Source organism: Thunnus albacares, chromosome 23 (assembly GCF_914725855.1).
Source record: "Thunnus albacares chromosome 23, fThuAlb1.1, whole genome shotgun sequence".
Classification (NCBI taxonomy): domain Eukaryota; kingdom Metazoa; phylum Chordata; class Actinopteri; order Scombriformes; family Scombridae; genus Thunnus; species Thunnus albacares.
The window spans coordinates 2,772,836-2,789,636 of record NC_058128.1 but is presented as its reverse complement, the minus strand read 5'-3'; the positions used below and the strand labels follow the sequence as shown (position 1 = coordinate 2,789,636).

Below are 16,801 nucleotides of genomic sequence, written 5' to 3'. Positions count from 1 at the left end.
TTACACTACTTTATATACAGTTAGCTAGTTTAGTCCAGTGGTTCCCAACCTAGGGGTCGGGCCCCTCCAAAGGGTCAGCAGATAAATCTGAGGGGTCGTGAGATGATTAATGGGAGAGGAAAGAAGAAAAAACAAGTTGACGTGCAATTTATTTGCACAAATGATTCACGTTTACACAGAACTACTCTCCAGAGACTGAAAACACTGTCTCACTGTTATTAGTCTTTGGAGACGTTTATGAACAAACTAACGTGATCAAACTCTTCATGATGGAGGAACATGTCACCCAGTGCAGCACTGTGACTCACTGACGTGTTTTTAATAGTTTCTGGACAACAACGGAGGTTTATGACACAACAATAAGAAAACAATAAGAAAAATATAGAAAATCACCAGAATTATGTTTTTATATGTTTTAAAGTCCAGATCCATAGATTGATCATCTACAAGTTTCTGAATGTTTCAAGTTGTTTGGTTCAGAAAGGAGTCACGATTATTTTTATGGATGAAGCTGTTAATTGTTTACTGTATAAAATGTTAAAACACAGATTAAAAATGGTGACGTCTTCAAATATTTTGTTTTATCGGATAAAACCTAAAGATATTATCAGAGAAAAGCAGATAAATCTTCACATTGGAGACGCTGCAACCAGAGAACTGAAATTAATAATCTGTTATAATTTGCATTAAATTAATTAATTCAGATTCCAATTAATCTTTTAATATTACTTTAAAGACTTTTCTTGAATGAGCTGCTGAAGCAGAACACAAACACAAGCAACTAACTGACGCCTTTAATCTGTAATAATACATCGTAATTAATAAGTGAATGATGTGTTTTTATGTGTAAAATCAAAGTAACTAGCAGTTAAATACATGAAGTGGAGTAAAAAATACAATATTTCCCTCTGAGATGTGTTGCAGTGGAAATATTAAAGCGTAAATCAGAAATATTCAAGTGCAACAACCTCAAAATTGTGTTTGATAATAAATGTACTTTTTAACACTTTTTGATGCTGTAACTTCTGAAAACCACCAGGTGTCGCCGTGCTGCAGTTTAAAACTTCATCTGATCATCACTTAAAAACTCCCAGTTATTATTAATGTCTTTAGTTAATCTTTAGTAAATGATTAAAAACACTGATAGTGCCATTAATTACAACTTTAAAGCTGTTTTTATATAAATATTGTTCCATTTTCATTCAGTTTCTCTTAGTTTAGTATTCAGTGTTCACAGATGTCAATATTTCTTTCATCATTTCTTATTTTATATTATAATGTTGAATTGGTCCTTTAAATTCTACGTTCTTCAGCCTCAAATTTAAGACGTCAATCCTAAAACTCATCGAGTATCTGACAAACAAAAACACACAAGTAGTTTTTTTTTCTTCTTTTTATTTCTGTGAGTCATCAGTTCACAACTGAAGAATTAGAAATTAAAGAACACACACAATTATTTCCCTTTGCTCCAGATTCAGACATCATTTCTCCCTTTTCATTGTAAAAAAAAAAACAAACAAATAGTTTGAACTCAACAGGAAGTTTAAACACAGTGCTCAGTTTATAAAAGAAAGATGTGTTTATATGGTGCTGACGGGGAAAACGTGGAGTATTAAGTACAAATATATGAAAGAAACGACTCACTGTGATGTTCACTAACACAAAGTGAAGGATAAACACTTTATTTAAAAAACTAAATGTGACTGAGGCGAACGTGCTGCTGATGGATTCAAATCTTTCTGTTCTTCAGTTTTTTTTTTGCTGTCAAAAATATATTAATAAACTTTGATTTAAGAGCTTCTGCAGGGCAGAAAACAACCAACAAAAGAAAAGTTTTTGGCACTTCAGGTATGGCTTTTATATAATCAACATCCGAGACACCGAATGAGAAAAGTTGAAGAAAAGTCCTTTTTCTCTTGTTTTTTTTTTTGCTTTGTGTGAAGAGCAAAGAAACTGCAGCAAAACAAAATGAAGTTTGTGTGTCACAGAAAAAGACCAGAGAGGACGTCAGGAGGGTTTGTTGTTTTTTCCTCTTCGGTTTCTTAACGATCACAAGAAAAATAATTATTCTGTTTTCACGACAAAAACTTTCATCACTTAAACTGATTTTACAGTTACTTTTTAGTTATTGTTAAAAATATCACATTACTGCGTATTAACGTTTCTCAACAAGCATAAACTGTTGGATTCAGCGAAGACCCGCCCTACTCAGCCTCTGATTGGCTCGTACTCGTTACCTTTTATATTCATTGAGCGTTCTCTTTACAAATGAGACGAGAAACACGTTTAGGTTTAAAAAAGGAGCCGGTTTGGTGTCTGATTGTGAAACTTAGCTGCAGCTTGTTAAATGTTAGATTACGACATTAAAAACAGTCAGAAAATGAAATTATTGATCTTAAAGTTAACATTTCGTTGATCGAGAGAGAAAAGAAGACGGTTCTAACGCTCCTCTCTGGTCGTATTAAAACAGCAGATTCTGACCAAAAAAAAAAAAAAAAAAATACAAACAAGATTCACTGTAAAGAAATTTGTTTAAAAAGAGCAGCTTCTAATCTCACTGCAGATCTTTTTGAGCAGCTCCTCATTAGACCATTAAACCCAGTGGTGTTTTTATCTCTTTCATCGTGTTGCCACTGATCTCAGCGGCGTCCACAGTCAGACGTCCTCACAGTCATTTAAGGCACTTTGGATCGTCTCATTGCTTCTACAGCCTCAAAATCAAGGAGAAACAAACATAAACAACATAAAAAAAAACCAACAACAACATCCTGAACTTGTTAAACGGAGCTGGCGACAGAAGACGCAGGAGGCTCCTCTAGTAGGCGGGAGGGTTGTGCAGCTCCTGGTACTTGGGAGGTCCCGAGGTGAAGATGGCGGGCACCGTCATCAGCACGGCGGGGGCTTCGGGGTGACGCATCTGGTAGATCATGATGGAGGACAGGATCATGCCGAGCAGCTGCGGGGAGACACGGGAAGTCCGGTTAATATCGCAGATGAAAAGGAAAACAGTACGCCAGACGTCTTTTCATTCTTTTAACGTGAACAACAGAGTGAAACAGCACGAACGTCTTCGAGGAGAAACTGAGCGCCGTTGTCCTCAAATTTAAACAAAATCACATCATCTCTCTTGTCTCTATGACGCCCGACTTTTTACTCAACCTTCATAATTTTCATAATTTTTCTAGTCCGTCTTAAAACAAGGAGCCCAAATGACAATAAAACATGTTTTTCTTGCTGTAATCAATCCTCCAAATTCACAAAAAAAGCAGAAGGAAGTCCTGTTTTTGTTACTTTATGACTAATATTCACATAAAACTGATTATTTCAACATTTTGGGAAATTATTTACGATCCATTATCAAGTAAAATGTATTGTATTTTTCTGTTCGTGTACGCAGTAAATAAATAAATATAACGTGTCCACAGAGACCCGGGCTAGCAGTTTCCCCCCCGCTTCCAGTCTTTATGCTAAGCTAAGCTAACGTAATCTGAACATTTCGCTCCTCGGTGAATTCTCTCTCTTTCTGACATCGTTAACACTCACCGCCAGCACAGCCAGAGTGAAGACGACACCGATCATGACGTCAGCGACCATCAGGATGTAGTACATGACGATGGGGAAGCAGGTCTGAAGGTGAGACAAGAGAAAAAAAAAAACCTTTTAAATAATATTTCACTTTCACATCAGCAGTTTAACAGCTTCTCTAAAATAAAAAAGATCTTTGTGAAATTGATGCGGGTTTGGCTCCGCTCACCTTGATGTAGACGGACTTTGTCTGCAGCAAGAGAGACTGAAAGAGACGGAAAAACAAACAAAAACAAACAAACGTTAGTTACCAGCATTTAAAAACACAGTTTAGGAGTTAACAGTGTTTGTTTAACTCACTCTGTAGCTGGTCTGCACGTTCTGACACTTTCCCTCACTCTGCTCCACGTCGTTGCACAGACAGGAGTCGGGGATGTTCTGCTCCCAGTCCTCGTAGCTGAACAGACCGCAGCAGTGCAGCTAAAAAAAACACAAGAGAAGAAGAAACAGACGGGAAGGTTATTGATCAGAGAGTGATGCTGTTTTCCTGTCTGACAAGAAGGAGAAGAAGAAGAAACGATGAGACGCGGTTTTGTTTTTCTCCTTAAATTAAAAAAAAAGCTGAAAATATCACGTAAATCTCATCAATGTTGCCTCCAAAAACAGGTCGATGTCGTCTTTTCTTACCTCAATATTGATTATTGATCAGGTGGGAACACTGAGTGATAATTGATTATAGAGCCACCATGATAGAGTGACTGCAAACGTTTAAATAGGAGACAAATGAAGACGGACTGTGAAAGGAATTTGTAAATTTAAAGTTAAAAAAATAAAATGTTTGAATTTTCTTTTTGTATTAATTTTACGTTTTCATCGTAAAATTCAGTTATTAATTCATACTTTAAAGACAAAACAAAAAGAAAATGTGTTTATTGGCAAATTTAATTACTTTATCACTTGCTGTTCTTTTATTTGTTATTTAAATGCACATTAATTTCTGATGTATTAATTTATTATTTTCTAGAGTTTCACTGCAGCCACTACAACGGAAAAGTCAGTTTCATTATGTTAACCGTTACCAGGTTTTGTTGCCATGGTTACCTGGATTTTTTGCACACTATTTATTTCAAAATATTTAAAAATTGAGATGCACCGTCTAGTTTTTGTAAGATTCAAATAGTAAAATTAAGAGTTTTGTTCGAGGAATCCTGTTAAACTTTTTTTTTTTTTTTTTTTTTAAACAGACACCTGGTGAGGTTTTTAAGTTTTTATTGTGTTAAATTTGTGCAAAAACTGCAAACCAGTTTCCATCTGGAATAATAATAACAATAACAACAATAATAATAATAATAATAATAAAAGTTGATCTAAACCTTAAAAACTAGGTTTGTGTTGTAGTTTCCTGTAGCTGCCACTAGATGTCACTAAAGCACATTTATTCCAAAGAAAAGTTTTATCTAGAAAAGAAAAACCTGTTTGTTTTGTCATGTACGGTTCAGACTTTTAAGGCAGCGGCTCGTACAGCTCTGCATAGGACTTTATGATTATGATGGTTTTCTCCTCGTCCACTGAGACGAGAACTCACAACAGAGAGAGAGAGAAAGACGCTTCGCTTCGACACCTGAAAGTAGGACAGAAGTTTCCACCTGCTTCACCACAGATGGTGGTTTTAAACAAACTGCGTCACAAAGGGGAGTTTTTCCTCGCCGCCGTCGCCGAGCGCTGCTCACGGTGGGAACGTTGGGTCTCTGTAAATGAAAGAGTTCAGTCTAGACCTGAGATCACTTCTGTTGTGATTCGGCGCCTTATAAATAACATCTGGACTCTTGCTGCTGCCTGAAAATATGGACAGATTGATGATTAAATGTTCACCTCAACGAACGATGTTGAGTTGGTTATTTTAACTTTCTGGAGTTTTTCACCAGCAGTAACAGTTTTATTTACAGTGTTGTTAAACAAGCTTGTTAAGATTCAACTGCACCAAAATCTACAAGGAAAAAAAAAAGTCATGGAAGTCGAAAGTTGAAATTATGGAACTTGTAAACCGCACTGACAATATCTCAGTTCCTCTTCTTGTTAATATTTCATTTTCAAGAACACTGAATGTGGAAGCTGCTGAGTACAAAGAGAGAATCCAGTCAGAAACGGTTTCTACTCTCCAACTCTCCTTTCCAATCGCAATAACATCAATCTTCCTCCTGACAGCACTCGACTCTCATCGGACTCATTTGCATTTCTGCCCGACAACACACCTGTCAGCCAGCCGGCCAATCAGAGGAGGGCTCAGGCCACACCTGCTGAGTGGAAACCAGTCTGTCAACAACAGCCTGCTGGCTGGAAAACAAAAGACCTGCAGGGCGGGGCGGCAGATGTAGAGCGAGAAACCAAACTCCTCCAGAGACGTTTTGTTTTAAAGAAACAGAAGTTGAACTGCGTTTGAAAGTTTAACAGATTAGATTATAAACTGAAGCCTCCGGCAGATTTCTGCAGCTCCAAGTGCTTTACAACAAAATTAATGACATGCACCGAATGCTTAAAAGGACATAAAAGCCTTTAAAAAAAAAACATTTCTTGTTATGGATCCATTTCTACAGACTAATAAAAATTACCTTTATTTTGATGTTTATATTAATTTACCATCAATCATCCATATATTTGCTCTTTTAGACGTAAATGTGGAGAAAAACTGACTTGAATATTTATCGATTTGTTAACCAAAAAATAAAAAATACTCATGTTGGTTTAAATAAGTTCGACTGTTTTGCTTTTATTAACTGTAGAAGAGTCGAATGTTTTAAGAGTTTTTTTTAAATAAAACTTCTTGTAGCGCTGCAACGATTAGTTGAAACAAAGACAAAATAATTTGACGCTTTTTCCACATTTCTTTTATTTTAACGTCACATTTGTCTTTGATTGAATTTTCTGTTTTTCATGAAGAGTTTTAGAAAGAAAGAAAAGAAGGTGATCTACTGAAGATGACAGAGGATCAAATATTATTTTAACTTACATTATCACATGAAATGATTGTATTATTATTATTTTCTTTCCTCTAAGAGCAGCTGTTGCACTGCACAGTTGAATAAATCCTTTGATTGACGACGACGGTCGATCTTACCTGTCTCTGCAGGGCGTCGGCCATGTCTTTCACATCCTCTGAAGCTTTGTCCAAAGGCAGAAGTTGATGAAATTTCTCCTCCAACACTCCTCTGATCTACACAAACACAGTTTATTTTGACTATATGGATCAAATACACACACAGACCAGACTAAAGAAAACCATCATCCCACATAAACCAGTAACTAAGAAATCATCTGATTGATCGCCAATGAAAATACTCGTTAGTGGCAACTTGAATTATATTGGTGTTGTGTTGTTGTTGGAAATGTTCTTAGTGTTACTTTCAAGAACGAGACTAAAGCTGCAACCATTAGTCGAATCAATTAGCTGCCAAATATTAAATTAATCTTCAACTATTTTGATAATCGATCAATAGTTTGGAGTCATTTTCTTTTTAAATGTGAGTATTTTCTGGTTTCTGAACCACCGATCGATTAATTGAGAAAATAACTGACAGATTAATGGATAATGGAAATAATCGTTAGTTGCGGCTGTAAATGAGACCCTGAGCTGGTTCGGTGTGTCATGAGTGTGTTTTTGGTCCTGTTGTGATTATCGGTGTGGTGGTGAATACAGTCAACGGTAGAGTGTCGGGGTCGTTACCCTGGGACGGGCGGCGGCGGCGGGGACTCCGGTCCGAAGCATCAGCAGACTTCCGACCACCATACAAACCAGGAACTGCAGAGAGACACAAGAAGACGCTTTAATCTGCAGCTTCACCAAGTTACATTTAAGACTTTTTAAATAATCACATCAATGCGATTTAATAAATGTTAAATATATCAATAAAAACCATTAATGATGATGACGGATGCAATTATCTACAAGGTGCAACGTGAAATAAATGTCACATTTTTGTCATCACTTCCTGGCAGTTTATAACAATCATTCCCAATAATAAAACTAATCAATCATTATTGATGAGCTGCACATGGATGAATGATTGATTAACCAGTCAAAAGATAACTGAGAACAGAACAGAACTGGAGATTTTTATTCATTTATTTTACAGTCAGACTTGCTAAAATTACATTAAAACACATTTTATAACTAACTATTCAGGACTTTTCAATACCTTCTACATGCTGAGGAAATGAAAATGAAAACGTGGGTTATTTCTTGGGATTGTGTAACGATGACCTCAATTACACAACGACACCGAAAAAAAATCCACAAATTGCATCACAGAGTTCCAGGAAAGCAGCTTAAATTCAGAACTAGACTCTCCGAGATCCTGTTGGGACTGAAAATGTGCTAATTTGGGATTTTTTTAAGGGAAGAATAATTACAGTACACAGCGTTTCTCTTAGAAAACCAACCAGAACCAGATTTATTGGCTGAGAGCAGCTGAAGTGTTGATATCTTTAGCCTGACCTTTGACTAAGAATGATTTTATTAGACAAACTTTATTCTATTCACTTATTTTATTGTATTTGTGTTGTAAAAGTTTTATACTTTCTCCTCTTATCAATTGTATTTGTCTTGATTTATCTAGTTCTTTAATCTAGTTTTCATTTCACAATATTAAAGTTTTTAAACCTTTTTCTTACACTTTCGTCATTTTTGTTTCTCGTGTGCATGAATCTCTAAATGTTTTACGTTTGTTCTGTTTTATTATCGTCTGTGAGACACTTTAAAGCTTTTTTTAGTGGCAGAGAGGAAACGAATAGTACAGGACAGTACATACAAGAACAAACGTGCTGCTCTTGACGTTAACACCAGGAAATTAAGAAACCACACGAACCTTCCGGCTCACAATTTATTTTCACTTCAGACTTTGTCCTGTTTGTGTTCAAAGCTGCAGAAGCAAATGTCACAGATGACCTGAATATTAAAATTCATCATACTCATGTCAGCCTGTTTTAGGAAGATAAAGTCACTAATTCTAGTCTTTTGGGGGATTCTTCTAGCTGCTGTATGATGAAACTGGTTTCATCAGCTGATCTTTGTACTCACCACGATCAGAGCTACTTTGTTCTCCTTATGGGCTCCATAGGCTCCCAGGATGGCGATCACCATGGTAATGGTGCCCACCACGTAGAGGACGATGAGGCCGGTGGTGCGACCGTCCAGCTGGAGGCAGAAGAGATGATTGACAGGTTAATATTTGTTTTTTTTTTTTAGAGCCGGAGCTATTTCTTTCTGTTTGTCAGTTTCTTACGTCGTTTCCTCCATTAACGCTGGTGAGGACCTGAGACAGCAGAGCGAGCCCGATGATGAATCCGCCAATAATCTGAAACGACAAGAAAAGAGCTCGATTAGATCCGTGCTGAGCTGCTGCAACATCGAAACGAGTAAAAGCACACAATAAGTATCGCAGTACGTCAACAAGGTAAAACAGATCATCATCCACGTCTGAAGAGATCAGTGAATAAATCTGCCAGAATGTTAGAAACACTGAGGTCACAACATTTAGAGCTGCAACAATGAGTCGATTAATTGATGAGTCATTCAACAACTGGCAGCTATTTTGTTAACTGAATAAGCGTTTTAGTCATTTTTAAGCAAAAATGCCAAATTATTTGCTGGTTGCAGCTTCTCGAAAGTGAGAATTTGATGGTTTTCTTCATCTTCTGTGTCAGTGAACTGATTATCTTTGGGTTTTGGACTGTTGGTTGGACAAACAAGACATTTGAAGACATCAATTTGGCCAATTAATAGGAAATTATCAGTTTCCCAAAACCCAAGATGTAACCTAAAATGATTTACAATCATAGAAGGTTAAAGAAACCAGAAAATATTCACAGTTAAGAAGCTGGAACCATTTTTTCTTGCCCAAGAAACTTAAAACAGTTAAATCAATTTAGGGCTACAACTAATGATTATCACCATTATCCATTAATCTGCTGATTACTTTCACAATTAATCGTCCTGTCTGTAAAATGCCAGAAAATAGTGAAAAATGGTTCACTGTAAAGTCTTCAAATGATCTGATCAACTGTTCAAAATCCAAAAATAATCAGTTTCCCCATTTTGTATAAATTTATATACACACATACATACGGCACAGAAAAGCTTCAAATCCTCATGTCTGACAATCTGAAACTGGGACATTTTTGGCCTTTTTTAGTGTAAAAAATTTCCAAAAATGATTATTCGATTATCAAAATAGTTGCTGATCCATTTCCTAACAACCGACTAATCAATTAATCACATAATTATTGCTGCTCTAGTTTTGAATTTGCACAATCAATTACAGGGAAACTGTATTTAACCAGATATCGTTCCTTAATTTTCTGTCAGGGTCATCATGGTGTCCTTATTGGCCAATAAGCACTCATGAAACAATTGTGCGGAAATGCCAAAGATATGATTACAGTTTAGAAACTGTAAACATTACAGTTTGTCCAAAAGCGAGTTTATTTCTACACTGTTTAAATGTACCGCTCTGTACAAAACAAAAAAAACCACAACTCATTATCAATATGGAAAGGCTCTAATCTGAAGATTGTGCAACCAGAAAATCCTGTTTATGCAACAAAAAGAGACGATTTGTATGAGAACTGAAAGTAAGTCACTGGTAACCAGGAAATCAGCTCAGATAAGACTCAGACTGGTTTTAACAGACAAACCACAGAGACAACCAGCTCAATTACAGGAAGCGTTTATGAGAAAAAAACACCAGAAATTAAAGAGACGGAGTGAAAAAAACTAAACAAACGACTGCTTTCTATTAACTTTAATTGTTGTTTTGCCCTCAGCTGACTGGAAACAAGCAGAGAAAACCCACAACAAAATACAAGTAACTAAAAAAAAAAAAAAAAAAACTCTTCTGATAATCATTAAAGTCACTTTTCAAGAAAAAATGTCGAACATTTGATGGTTTTAGTTTCTAAAATGTGACGTTTTGCAGCTCGATTCTTTCGGTTCCTAATTTACTTTAAATGAAACCAGTTCAGGTTAAAAAAAGACGCCATTTTCACGTTATCATTATTATTATCATTATTTTTGCATTGTAAAACAAAAAAAACAAACATTTTGCATGCAGTCCTAGCAACAAACAACGTAAACAATACCCGGGCAACCTTTAAAAAAACAAACAAACACATTTTAGCTATAAAAATAACACAAAAACCAAGTAATAGCCTCGTAAAGATAAATAAATAGTAGATAATATGTAACGTTAAGGACAAAATTAATGACATTTTCTTTTTCAAGTTTCATAACACAAACCGTCCTGTGGCTTTAATATGGAGTGACTGCACTTTATTGACATTATTTATCTTGTAGAAACACATTTGTGCTGAAAACGTTTCAATACTCGAATCGATCATTTTTAACGTAGAAGAAACGTATTAATAACTTTAACCTGTTTGTTAACCCTTTCTATGCTCCTCCTGAAACGAAGGTAACTTTAATATTAATAACTAAACCATTCGGTTACTTTTCTCATTTTAAAACATTTCTGCTGAGTAAACCTGCTACTTTAAGGCTGATTTAAGTGCTTAAACATATATAAATCGTTAAAATAAGTCTCAACATGTCTTAAACCTGGGCGGCCTGACAGATTCCCACCTCATCTACGCACTTTTTTTATTGATCAAAGGCGCCATATTTAACGGTTTTTAAAACGCGCTAACTCACCGCGAAGATGATGTTGAAGATGGTGAAGGTCCGTTTGAGGCAGGGGTTGATTTTCGCCATGTTTAGCGGTGAAAACACTACAAAAAAATACAGTACTTGTGTTTTCAGTTCTGGTGCGCTGCGCAGCTTCGACGGCAGGGACGTAAACTGAGGGATCCGGAGGGGGTGGGCTACTTTAGGGAGTAGGGACAGCCCGGCAAGGGCAGGGCGGTGCTTCCAGTAAATGACGAAGAGGGGGAGGAGGGCGCTGTTTAGATGTCCTACATGGAGACTTCCGGTGGTTATTGAACAAAAAGGGGTTGGAGAGAGGTAGAGAGAGGCTGTACTCCGGGAAGACAAACGGAATTTTCCGTATTTCGAGTGTGTGTGTGTTAAGGCTGTTTGGGATTGTAGACAGGACGGGCGGTGTTATGTTCAACATGAACCCCCCCGAAAACCACTCACATCTGGGAAATTACCCAGATGTGGTTGGAAAATAATTTTTTAAGTCTATTTCAGCAGATATGAAACATTAAAAAGGTTTAAAGCTGCAACTAACGATTATTTTCATTATCAATTAATCCTGTCCGTCATGTCACAGATGCAAAGATGCAAACAAAGATGCAACCAGAAATGTCTCGTTTTGTCCCAACCATCAGTCTACAACCCAAAGATATTCAGTTTACTGCCATGAAGGACTAAAGAAACCAGAAAACATTCACATTTAAGAAGCTAGAATCAGAGAAATCATAATTGTTGACAACTAATCGATTAACTGACTAATTGTTGCAGCTCTAATTTTGTATTTGCACCATTAATTACGAGGAAACTGTATTTCACCAGATGTGAAACATTAAAAGGGTTCAACTGTTTTCTTTCAGGGTCATTGTGGTGTCTTTGGTGTCATCTAACATGAGTACTAAACTGACAACGATGTACGTGTTGGCCAACAAGTCAATATGTGATTATAGTCATTTAGAAACTGTTTCAACATTACAGTTTGTTCATCAGCAAGCGCTGACAAGTTTTATGCTGTGAAAATCTGGGAAATGAGGTGGAATGTATGTGACTGAATACATTTACTGCAATACAATTTAGAAGTACTTTAGAGTATTTCCATGTCTATTCTGTCATAGAGAAACATTGTTTAACAGTGGTGGAAGAAGTATTCAGATCCTTTACTTAAGTAAAAGTCCCAACAACAATGTAAAAATACTCCATTACAAGTAAAAGTACATAAGTATTATGAGCTTGATGTAGTTAAAGTATTGCAGTAAAAGTAGTGGTTTGGTCGCTCTGACTGATATATTATTATATATGACATGATTAGATTATTAATAGTGAAGCATCAGTGTTAGAGCAGCATGTTACTGTTGTAGCTGCTGGAGGTGGAGCTAGTTTACACTACTTTATATACAGTTAGCTAGTTTAGTCCAGTGGTTCCCAACCTAGGGGTCGGGCCCCTCCAAAGGGTCAGTAGATAAATCTGAGGGGTCGTGAGATGATTAATGGGACAATTGTAGAGATCTGTTTTCACTTTGACATTAAAGGATCTTTTTCTGTTGATCAGTTTCAAAGAAAATCCACATTGAAGGACGGGTTCACAATGTTTCATGTCTGTCTTAAAACAACAATCAAGAACCCATATGAACATTGAAACATGTTTTTCTTCCTGTAATCATTCCTCCTGTTCATACTGACCATTAGAAGATCCCTTCATAATGCACTTACAATGGAAGTGATTGGGGACAAAATCCACAGTCCTCCTTCTGTGTAAAAATGTATTTAAAAGTTTATCTGAAGCTAATATGAAGCTTCAGCGTCCAAATGAGTCAAATCAAGTAGATATCTTTTAACGTTAGTCTTTTTAGTGCCAAAGTCTTTTTGTTACTATACTTCCACCTGCAGCTCAACAGGGAAACACTGTCCGAGGAAAAACAAAGAGGGAATTTGATGCTAAAAAGACTGTAAATGTGTCAGATATCCACTTGATATGACTAACTCAGACTGATATAAGCTTCACAGAGACTTTTAAATGACTGTGTGGACACACTGTGGATTTTGGCCTCCATCACTTCCATTGAAAGCACATTTGAAGGATCTTTTAATATCCAGTATGAACAGGAGGAATGATTACAGCGAGGAAAACCTCTTTCACTGTTCATATGGACACCTGACTGCTGGTTTAAGACACACTTGAAAAATCCTTTAAGTTAAAGCTCTTCTTCTGGACAGCAGCATTCATTTCTACACGAACACGTGTAGAAAAACAAGTCCTGCCATACAGAAGATTTCATGTGTTTGCTTAAGTATTAAGTATTTCTTTTTGTGTTTACAACCCTGTCAAGACAGTCTTTTCTTGTCTAGAAAGGGAAAGGATAGTAGAGAAGAAGAAAAAAAGATGAACGGTAAGACTAAGACTTCCGAGGAATAGAAAGAGAAAGTGAAGTGAAAAGGAGAGAAGGACGTTGTTAAAACTGGTCTCAAGGGAACAAACACAAGGATCAAAATACCAGTGTGGCTCTGTGGAAAGCCCGTATCTCCGGCTGTTCATTTGTTTCTGAAAAGCAGACACATGGGAGATATGAGGTTTCAGGACTGGCGATGGTGTTATGACTCACTGCAGAGGAATGTGATCAACTAAAGCTTCATGTTTTTAAAGGGGAAGAAGTGTTTGTGGAGTTTGAAGGTTTAAATGGTTCAAAATAGCAAAAATGTATTGAGAAAAACATTAATACTGTTGTAGTTTACTCTTAAGGGTAAAAAAAACTGCTGTTCATGTGTAGTTTGTGTCATTGTTGTGTTGTTGTACAGTGAACTAGACAGTAATAGGAAATGACTCATGTTTACAGTATATGCTTACCAAGCACTTTATTATGAACACCTGTGCAGTTTAATGCAATCCTATACAACAGCTCTGCCATAAATTCTACTTTTATGACCTTTCAGAAAGGTGATAATGTGAGAGACCGTCTGTGAGTATTCTTGCAGCAGCTCTGAATAGCCTGCAGACGATCAAGGGCAGATGAGATAAAGGCACGTGTAAGTATCTCTAGTTCTGCATTTGAAACTATAGAGCTCAGTTTACTAACATTTCTAGTGGAAAGTGGAAGTGGAAAAAAACAAGATCTGGTCAGCTGCTTAACATGGGTGTCAAACGAAGAGGATTGATCAAGTATAACCTCTAAGTTACGCAGAGGAAAGAGGCTCAATACTCCAAATTTTCCGCTTTCCAGTCCCTTCATAGCATTTGCAGACTAGGAGCCTAGATAACCTATTAGCCTCACTAGGTTTGGATGAAAAGTAGGGTTGGATATCATATGCAAATAAATGATATGCAATATTAAATCTGTTTATAATCTGTCCCAAGGGCAGCAAATATAAAGAGACTAACAGGGGCCCCAGTACGGAGCCCTGCGGGACACCACAAGACAGTAGAGAGGAATCAGACACAAAGTGTTCAACAGAGACGGTAAAACTTCTATCAGTGCTATAAGATGCAAACCAGTCCAATGCTTTACCTGATATGCCCACTCAGAGGATATCAGAACATCATTTGAAACCCTCAGAAGAGCAGTGCCATTTCCAAAACCCAAACTGAAACTTATAAATATTGTGCCTTTCCAACGCAGCAGTGAATTGTTTGGCCACAACCTTCATCATCAAATCAACATAACCACATAATTCTACTTTATGTTTATTATTGAGGTCATAGTGGGTGGTGGTGGTGAACTGGAGTGGAATATTTTGCCCCTTCATATATGTTTGAGGTTTTACAGTTTTATGTAGGTTGTTTCCTTGCTGTGTTCAACTGTGTTACATTAGTTCACTGGCTTAACACTTCAGTGCCACTATACAGTAAATTCAGGTTGTATAGTTGTATTGTTTTGCTCTTTTATTCTTATTTTTATTCATTTATTTGTTTTATTATTTCCCTATTATGTTTTCTACTCTGATGTTACTTTCCTGATGCACGTGTAACCAGTGGTATTCTGATTCTGCTGCTGCTGTAACACCTGAGGATCACTAAAGGTTATCTTATTTTATCTTATGTTAATGGGGCGGGCAAAATATTAGGAACACTTTTCAATATAATGCACTCCAGTAGGGGAGACTGGGGATGACTATAACATTTTTGACCCCATAGTCCCGGTTAGTGCGCACAATGCAGAAATTCTCATCATCATCTGAGGAATCTGTGTCTTGTGGCTCAATGTTATGCATTTTCTGTTTTTTCTTTCTTCAAAGTGTTGAGAGGCACCCCCCTGTCAGTCTTTCTCTTCCAGGACCTAGGCATACTGAAATTCAAAGTAAACATATAAATACCATGAAATTTTTGCTTGGGGTAGGTTGTAACATTTTTTCACATTTCGTTACAACTAACCCAGAACTAGCTTACCTTACAGCTAACAACTAAAACATTAGCACTAACAACTTGCATGAACGATATCTACACAGACACATAATTAACATGATTTAAGTTTGATGAGTTTATCTACAAAGCAGGCAATGCTATCACAAAAATAAATTAGTTAAAAAAAAAAAGTTTTTCCTTTCTAAAATCAGCTGACTGCTACAGGGTGCTACTTCCTTACATGTGGAACAAGGACTAAATTGAGCATGTGCAGAGTCAATCAGGTGATTTATAACTTGTTCCTGATTGGAGAAATTGAAAGTGTTATAACCATACCTGGTCTCCCCTACACCACCGCCACCCACCTCAATAATAAATAATAAAGTAGAATTATCACCTTTCTGACAATGTCAACAAAAACTGAAAATGTATAAACTTCATAAAAGTAAAATTCATGACAGAGCTGTTGTATTGGATTCAAGATTCAAGATTTAGTTTATTGTCATCTTTTTTTGTATTTGCATACATAAAAAAACAAAATGCTGTTCCTCCCAGCCCACAGCAGTACAACTACAACAGAAAGGATAAAGATATAGTGTGTATATAAAAATTCCTTTAAAAAATGATAAAAACATATAATTCACAAGAAAAAAACAAACAAAAAAAAGAACAAGTAGTTAGCAGCACAGAGCATTAAAGTGCATTTAGAGAGAAAAGTAAATGTCTCGGTTGGATGTAGACAGCTCTTGCATGTCAGTGAGTGACCAGCACTGATGGGGGAGTTATATGCTGTCTAGAGAATGAAGATGAGGCAGGATTATTGTTGGAACTGCCGGTTTGTATGGGTTAACAGGTAGTCTAACTTGCACTGCCTCCACGTCCTGTCGCACTGCTTTCGATGTTTCCTCTCCAGCGCAGCTCCAGGCAAGGCCGTGGTCTCCTTTGGGTCCACTGAGTGTAGCGGACCAGGCATCCTCAGCTAATTTAGCTCTCAGACAGTATTTCTTGCAGCAAAAGTCTTTGTTACAAATGTCTGCACAGGTGTTCCTAATAAAGTGCTCACTGAGTGTATATCATTTGTGCTGTTACATAGGCAGATCAAAACAAGTCCAAACTGACATCAGACTTTTTGATAAACAAATGGGAAAACTGTCAAATTGGGGGTAGATTAAAAATAAATAAATTAGATTTATGTATGTAAAATTTGTCTAACAATATATTAATCATATCTTTTGGGAGGG

The 16,801-nt window shown here is 36.7% G+C and overlaps 1 protein-coding gene across 1 annotated transcript; it reads right to left on the bottom strand.

Moving 5' to 3' along the window:
• Positions 1 to 1,391: 1,391 nt before the first annotated feature.
• Positions 1,392 to 11,398, bottom strand: LOC122975047 (tetraspanin-8-like). Its single transcript, XM_044343218.1, has 9 exons — positions 11,228 to 11,398; positions 8,805 to 8,876; positions 8,600 to 8,716; positions 7,247 to 7,321; positions 6,641 to 6,736; positions 3,886 to 4,005; positions 3,755 to 3,790; positions 3,544 to 3,627; positions 1,392 to 2,956 (listed from the first exon to the last, which is right to left on the bottom strand). The coding sequence occupies exons 1-9, from the start codon at positions 11,285 to 11,287 to the stop codon at positions 2,816 to 2,818; spliced, it is 801 nt and encodes a 266-aa protein (XP_044199153.1). The 5' UTR covers positions 11,288 to 11,398; the 3' UTR covers positions 1,392 to 2,815.
• Positions 11,399 to 16,801: the final 5,403 nt, after the last annotated feature.

What these genes read in the sequence shown, in the direction of transcription:
- LOC122975047 (XM_044343218.1), bottom strand. Translation starts at nt 11,287, where the DNA reads ATGGCGAAAATCAACCCCTGCCTCAAACGGACCTTCACCATCTTCAAC. An exon ending in GCGTTAATGGAGGAAACGAC is followed by an intron (nt 8,717 to 8,804) that starts GTAAGAAACTGA and finishes TTCTGCCTCCAG; the next exon opens with CTGGACGGTCGCACCACCGG. An exon ending in CCGCCGCCGCCCGTCCCAGG is followed by an intron (nt 6,737 to 7,246) that starts GTAACGACCCCG and finishes GTGTTTGTGTAG; the next exon opens with ATCAGAGGAGTGTTGGAGGA.